At 40.3% G+C, this 7,929-nt stretch overlaps 1 protein-coding gene across 2 annotated transcripts in view; it reads right to left on the minus strand.

The window, feature by feature from the left end:
- Nucleotides 1-7,898, minus strand: part of exoc5 (exocyst complex component 5) — a 72,533-nt gene extending 64,635 nt beyond the window's left edge. For both annotated transcript variants that reach the window (XM_048538254.2, XM_048538255.2), the window contains exon 1: nt 7,688-7,898. In XM_048538254.2, the coding sequence (XP_048394211.2) occupies nt 7,688-7,714 (27 nt within the window). In that variant the 5' untranslated portion in view covers nt 7,715-7,898. The remainder of the gene's footprint in view (nt 1-7,687) is intronic.
- Nucleotides 7,899-7,929: the final 31 nt, after the last annotated feature.

Genomic DNA, 7,929 nt, shown 5'->3' on the forward strand with positions numbered 1-7,929 from the left:
CCCAATTTGCATGTAGTTTCCTCAATGTGGAGGAGACCAAATCATAAACAGCAAATATATTTCTTTCAATTTAAATATAGTGTAAGTAAGCCATTGTTTTATTTGGAAGAATGTAAGGACCTTGCAATAGAGAGAAGGGAGAACATAAAAGGGCAGGTGTTGTGTATTAATTGAATCAATTGAAGTGAAGCACATGCACATGGAGTGAACGTCTTGCAGAGGAAAAGATGACAAGAGACTATGCAAACGGCAAATAAAGCAATGCCTCAATTAACGGTCAGGTAATCCTTTCTCAGAACTGAAGCAGCTCTGAAGTTCAGTTCTGAAAAAGAGTCACCTGAATCAAAACGCTAACACTGATTTCTCACTACAGATGCTACCAAATCAGTTGAGCTTTTCCAGCAATTTCTGCTTTTGTTTCTGATTACATCATAATTCTTTGGCAAAGCAGCTAGTGTCAAATCTCCAGTACAACAAGGTGGCTCTCAGAGGTTTGAAAGTTTTTCCTCAATAACGTTATCATAGACTCAGTGAGTTACACCGAGCGCAACAATCACAAGGTCAGAGATAGTAGGAACTGCAACTGCCGATGCCAGAGCCTGAGATAACAAGGTTTTTCATTTTCTGGAGGAGGGTCCAGGCCTGAAATTTTCTTGCTCTTCTGATGCTGCTTGGCCTACTGTGTTCATCCAGCTCCACACCTTGTAATCACAACAAGATGGCGGCCATGGATATGGCACACGTATTATGGCATGAAGGGCAGGCACTAAATGGCTTCAGTGATTGAACATTATATAAAGAAAGTAAGTTTGTCTTTATGACTCACATTCGGACACAAGAGTTGAGTAAGTCTGGATCAAGGCACAATTTTATGAGGGCTTTTCTTGATGGATACATTTGTATTTTCATTCTCCCTATATCAATGATTAGGCAATGCAATCACGTACTAACAATGCTTTGAGTATTTGTCATACAGTAGACAGCATGGAAACAAATCCTTTGGTCCAACTTGTCCGTGCCAATCGGGTTTCTCAAGCTCAACCAGTCCCATTTGCCTTGTGTGGCCCAAAATCCCTCTAAGCCTTTCCTATTCATATATTTGCCCAAATGTATTTCACATGTTGCAACTGTACCTGCATTATCATGTCCTCTGGCCGAACATTTCTTTAATGCATCACCCTCTGTGGGAAAATGTTGTCCCTCAGGACCTTTTCTTTCTCACCTTACAACGATGCCCTGTAGTTTTGAATTTCCCTGCGCTAGGGAAAAGACCTTTGCTATTCATATCCCTCATGACCTTATAAGCCTATATAAGATTAAACCTCAACTCCAGGGAGAAGAGTCCCAGCCTAACCAGGCTCCCCTTCTCACTCAAGCCCTCTAAGTACCAGTAACATCCTTGTAAATCTTTCCTGCACCCTTTACAATTTAATAATATCCTTTCTACAGCAGAAGGACCAGAATTGTACACAGCACTCCAAGGGTACAACGACAATGATCTTTGGACTCAAAAAGGTTCAATATCCTCAATAACCATTAACCCTCCATTCAATTTAAAAATCACAACCCACAAGGAAAATATCAATTTCCGCACCACAGTATTTAAATTGGCACAAGAATGCAGACATAAGCAATAAAAACCTGACACTTCCACACCAGAAAACCTTTATGTTAAAAACACTTACCACGGATGAGTTACATCAAATGCCTATCCATCACATGCACAAAGCTGGAAGATTTTAACCAAGTAGTTACTACCCCATTCACAGCCTCTCGGATCTCAATTTCAGATCTAAAATTTACCATTTTACACCTGGTTCATTATAAATACACCTACTGCATTTTTCTGGAGATATTAGCTCCTGAACACACAGCTACAAGTTAGAGAATCCACATTGATTTGCAAGTAAAGGTAAAGTTGCCATAGTCTTACTAGCCCATAGGGCTGTTCACTCATTAGAGAAAGATACAAATAGTGGTGGTTTTTAACTGGAGGTCACCACTCCTCAAGCGACAGCCAAGACCTTCACGGTAACCGACAATTTTTGTTGACGATTTTAAAAACACCCAAGCGATCTCCCTGCAAGCACGCCAGCCCACTTGCAGGCTCCAACCGGTCCTGGCCCTTTCACATGTTCCGCTTCACTCCCAACCTCTTCCCTTGTCTCAACTGTCGGACGAACAAACAAACAAACAAACAGGGTCCACTCAGCCATCTTCATCCAATCATAGGTCATTTCTTTTCCAGGTTTCTCTTCCAAGGATCCATACTGGGGCCTCTGCTGTTTGTGATATATATATATAAATGACTTGGGTGAAAGTGTAGATGGGTGAGTTAGTAAGTTTACAGGTGATATAAAGATCAAGAGAGTTGTGGATAGTACAGAAGGTTGTCAAAGGATATAGTAGGAAATAGATCAGTTGCAGATGAGTGCAGAAAGGGCAGATGGAGTTTAATCCGGGCGAGTGTGAGGTACTGCACTTTCAGAGATCAAATATTAAGGAAAAGTATACAGTTAATGGCAGGACCCTGAACGGCATTGATGTACACAGGGATCTTGAGATTCCAGTCCATTGCTTCCTGCAAGTGGCCACTCAAATAGCCTGGACAATTAAAAAAAAGGCACGTGGCATGCTCGTCTTTATTGGTCAGGGCACTGAGTATGAGTCAGGATGTCATGTTGCAGCTTTACAAGATTTTGCTTAGGCCTCGCTTAAGAGTACTGCATTCAATTCTGGTTGCCACATTACAGGAAGGATGTGGAGGCTTTGGAGTGGGTGCAGAAGAGGTTCATAAGGATGCTACCTGGATTGGAGGGTGTGAGTAATAAGGAGAGGCTAGAAAATCTGGTGTTGTTTTCTCTGCAGCAAAGACTGAGGGGAGACTTGATAGAAGTCTACAAAATAATGATATGCATAGACAGGGTTGGCGATCAGGATCTTCTTCCACAGAGCTGAAATGTCCAAAACTATGGCAACATGAACTTAGGTAAAGGTGAGGGGAGGTCACAGGAGATGTGAGGACCAAGCTTTTCTTTAAACAGACAGAGTGGTAGGAGTCTGGAATGTGCTGCCAAGTGTAGTGGTGGAGACAGATACAATAGGGGCATTTAAAGAGCTTTTAGATAAGCCCATGAATATGCAGGGAATGGAGGGATATGGACCATGGGTAGGCAGAAAGGATCAGTTTAATTTGGCGTCACGTTTGGAACAATGTCAACGGCCAAAGGGCCCGTTTCTGTGCTGTACAGTTCTACATTTAATATTGATTGATGTACAAGTGAAGCAGCCTGCGACCGGCAATGTGTGAAAGATGGTTATCTGAATCAGTACATTGACCAACCAACTGGAAGACGGGCCATCCTAAATTAGGTATTGTGTAGCGAATGAGAAATAATTGGCAATCTAGCTGGGTGAGGCTTCTCGGGGGGGAAGCGACCATAATATGATGATAGAGTGTGACATAGTTAATACCGACAATCGGGCCCTAGATGTAAATAGAAGAACCTGTGATCGTTTGATGCATGATCTAGCTATGATCAATTTGTGAACATTACTTAAAGCAATAATGGTGGACAGCTAATAGCAAACTATTAGCAGTTGTTCATTCCTGTCTGGTACAAAAATAAATCGGAAAAGATGACATGACCATGGCTAACAAGCAAAATTAGGGATAGCATTCGATCCAATGAAGGGGCATACAAATTCACCAGAAACTGCAGCAGGCCTTAGGACTGGGAGCAATTTAAATTTTAACAAAGGAAGATAAAGCAGTTGATTAAGAGTGGAAAAATACAGTATAAAAGTCAGCTTATAGGGAACACACAAACTGATTGTGAAAGCTTCTAAAGGTATGTGAAGAGAAAATGAGTGAAGATAATTAGAGAACACTTACAATCAGAAACAGGGGTGGTTATAAGTGGACAAAAAAGGTAGACCAATTAAATACATAAAAACAGAAACTGAAGCAGCTCAGCAGGTCTGACAGCATCTTTTGAGAGAAAACAGTTAACATTTCAAGCCCAACATCCCTTCTTCAGAACAATTAAATATATATTTTGGTTTTATTTTCCAAAAGGGCAGAAATAATATCCCAAATATGCTGGGAAGCAGAGGGCTGAAAGAGAGAGCAAAAGCAAGCGCAAGAGTAAGAAACTGAAGGAAATCAATATCAGCTTGGAAATCGTGTTGCAAAAACTGATGGATTGAAAGGCTGACAAATCTCCAGGGCCTGGCAATTCATATTGCAGAGTACCCAAGGCCCTAGAAATAGGTGATCTTCTTTTCAAGATTCTATGGACTCTGGAACAGTTCCTACGAACTGGCAGGTAGCTACTGCAACCCCACTATTTGGTTAAAAAAAAAGTAGAGAGAAAACAGAGAATTACAGGCATTCATTTCTCTCTCTACTGTCTCCCTGTATAGGTCCTCATCCCCTGCCATTTTTGTTTAAACCCTCCCCAACCACGAGCAATACTCAGGTGCAACCTATCCAGTTTGTACTGGTCCCACCTACTCCAGAACAAATCCCAATGCCCCAAGAATCTGGGCAACACCACCCCTCCCACGGCGACATCTTTTCAGCCACATATTCATCTGAATGTGTACCAAAGCTTACATTTCAGAAACATAAGTTGTATACTTGATTAATATTTTACATTTTCTACCCACTTTTAATTGTTCCAGGTAATTCTTTTCGAAATTTTTTGAAATAGATAGCGTTCTAAGCAGAAATTAAAAGTATGGAAACTAGTGTAATTATTAAAAGGGAATGATTATTTTAAAGTTGCAATCCTTAAGTAAGTTGGTGAAGACATTTCCATTGAGTAACAAAATGTTTTTTGTTCTTCTCAGTTAGATAGGCAACTACATTAAAAAAAATCTAAGACTGCTGTCTTTAGTTTTGGTGCTCCTGACACTTCGCCACATTAATCATATCACTGCTGCAAGCAGTAATCTAACTCACCAGTAAGCTCCTTAACATTCAAAGTAATCATAATTACATTGAACGTTAAGTGTATAATTCTCCTCAAAATTAATAGTTCATTCTATGAAAGCATTGTATACAAGTCAACTGTTTTAAACACAGCTTTTTTTTCTGGCTGTATTTAATATCTGAGATCTCAGTAATCTAAATTATGGCTAACAGAATTTGCCATTTCATTGAGGCTCATTCCTGAACAATATAGTAACAATAATATACATGGATATGTAAAGAAATTATTTTTGAAATACTTGAACAGATAGTCTAGCATTATATTATGCCAGCTACATATTTAGCAATGTTTTAAACAGTAAAATATTTGTTTCCAACTCACAGGTGCAAAGACAACACAACGCAGTTCTAAGTTAACAAGTATGGTGCCAAGGAAAACAGTCTAACATGGCTCAGCTATCTGAAGTTGAGAAGGAAAGTCAAATCCTACAATATTACATGAGATTCAAAGATGAGTCGTAACTATAAACTGGATTTAGACAATCAAGGCACAATTAGAAGTGCTGGAAATAATCAAGGTCAGGCAGCATCGGAAGGAAACAGTTTTAAAATTTTGAACTGTTCACATCCTTTTGGATGGTAAATGACTTAAGAAGATTTGTTAAAACCATTATATTTTAAATAGGAACTTCTTGGAAAACGGGGAGCATTGGGAAGAGAACAGAATCATAGCGCACGGAAACAGATGCTTCAGTCCAACTCGTCCATGCCAATCAGTTTTCTCAAACTAAACTAGTCCCACTTGCCTGAGTTTGGCACATATCCCTCTAAACCTTTCCTAATCATGTACTGATCCAAATGTCTTTGAAATGTTGCAACTGCACCTTGAGCAGTTTATTCCCTTTACGCAACATCCTCTGTGTGAAGAAGTTCCCCATCAGACCCCTATTAAATCTTTCTCCTCTTAAGTGTCCCATAGTTTTGAACACCCCCACACAAGGGAAAAGACCTTGATATTCACCTTATCCACGACCTTTGAGAGTTTTCTAAATTTCTGTAAGGTCACCCCTCAATCCCCCACACTCCAGTGAGCAAAATGCCAGCTTATTCAGCCTTTCCTTATAATTCAAACCCTCCAATCCCAACAACACCCTGATACATCTTTTCTGAACCCTCTCCAATTTAGTAATATCCTTCCAATAACAATGACCAGAGCTATACACAGTACTCTAAATAGAAGACATGAGGCCAAAGGGGTTGTCAATGTTACATATTTTTAAAAAATCAATGCTTCTAGAAGGGCGAATAGAAATTACCCAAAAAGAGAACAAACACCAAAACTTGAAAAGAAAAAGGAAGCAAAATGGGAGCACATTAAGTTTTGCTTCTAAGACAGTAGGACTGGATTGGTTAAAAATTTTCAGGAGCTGGTCATTGCTGGCTATGTCAGCATTTGTTACCCATCCCTAACTGATGTTGAGAAAGTGGTGACAAACCATGTTCTTCAACCACTGCAGTCCATGTGGCATAGGAACATAAGGAATAGGCGCAGCAGGAGGTAATTCAGTCCCTCAGGCCAGCTTCACCATTTAATACAATCTTGACTGATCTCACCTCAGCCGCAACTCCACTTTCCTGCCGACTCCCTCTAATCCTTCAACTTACTAATTAATATTTGTTTATCTTCCTCTTAAAACATACTGTGTCCCTGCATCCAATGCACTCTGGGGTAATGAATTCCACATATTCATTCATTCCTTTGAGAGAAGGAGTTTCCCATCTTGGTTTCTGCTATCCCTCATGCTTACACTGTGGCCTCTCATTCTGGATTGCCTCACATGAGGAAACAACCTTTGTTTGTCCACTTTGTTATCAATTCCCTTTAGTATCTTATACACCTCAACCAGATCACCTATCAAATAAAAAAAAGGACTGCAGATGCTGTTAATCAGAGACAAAAAGAAAGTTGCTGGAAAAGCTCAGCAAGTCTGGCAGCATCTGTAGAGGAGAAAACAGAGATAACATTTCAGGTCCAGTGACACATATTCCAGCAACTTTGTTTGTGAAGATCACCTATCATCCTTTTAATATCCAGAGAGCACAGGCCTAAACTGTTCATTCTCTTAAGAGTACTGCCTACAGTTCTGGAAGTCAGATGTTAACAGTTATAAGGAAAGGATTTAAAATTAAGCTTTTCATCAGAATAAAAAGGACTACACAGAATGATCAAAATTATTGGAAACTGAAGTACAATAACATTTTTCATTATTGTGGTGAACAGGGCCAAATTTCAAGACCATCTAAAGAAGTCAAAAAGATGCACTTTCATTGACTGTTACTTCTAATAATAGGCAAACTATTAATCACTGGACAGAAGCATAACATTTTAAACAAATTGAATAGATGCAGGTAAGGGAATCTTAACTGAGCTCGTTTAGGTGTGATGGATCAAATAACATTTGTTGCAACTCAATAGTGACAACAAACTGTGTTGAATTCACCATAACATAATGAATGACACAGTCCTTTGCCATCTCATTGAATACTGCACACTGCAACAACTAGAACACTACATTCTTGCAATGACAGCAACCAATTAAACCCATCTTCGTGTCTAACACTTCTGGACAGTCAGCCATGTTCCCGAACAACCGAGCACACAGAGGCCCGAGCTCAGCCAAACACGGAGCGAGCTTTGACAAAGGGGCAGCAGGCACGGCCCTACCGCAGCAACCAGTGCCGGGAACCCACCTCGAAAAGTTCCGCTGTAGCAGCCATTCCGTTCGAAAAGAGGAGCCGCTCGCTATAGGCCTGCCCAGCTGCCTACATAATGAGCAAGAACTCAAGAAAGGGCCAAAGGACTATACTGCTGAGTTGTATTGGAAATCCAGAGACGTTCGGCTTATGCTGTCAGCCGCTCCTTCATCTACACAAACGATACCTCAGCCATCTTCCTACCACCGGAAGCTGCGCAGATAAGCCCTAAATCTGCA

Source organism: Stegostoma tigrinum, chromosome 10 (assembly GCF_030684315.1).
Source record: "Stegostoma tigrinum isolate sSteTig4 chromosome 10, sSteTig4.hap1, whole genome shotgun sequence".
Classification (NCBI taxonomy): Eukaryota; Metazoa; Chordata; class Chondrichthyes; order Orectolobiformes; family Stegostomatidae; genus Stegostoma; species Stegostoma tigrinum.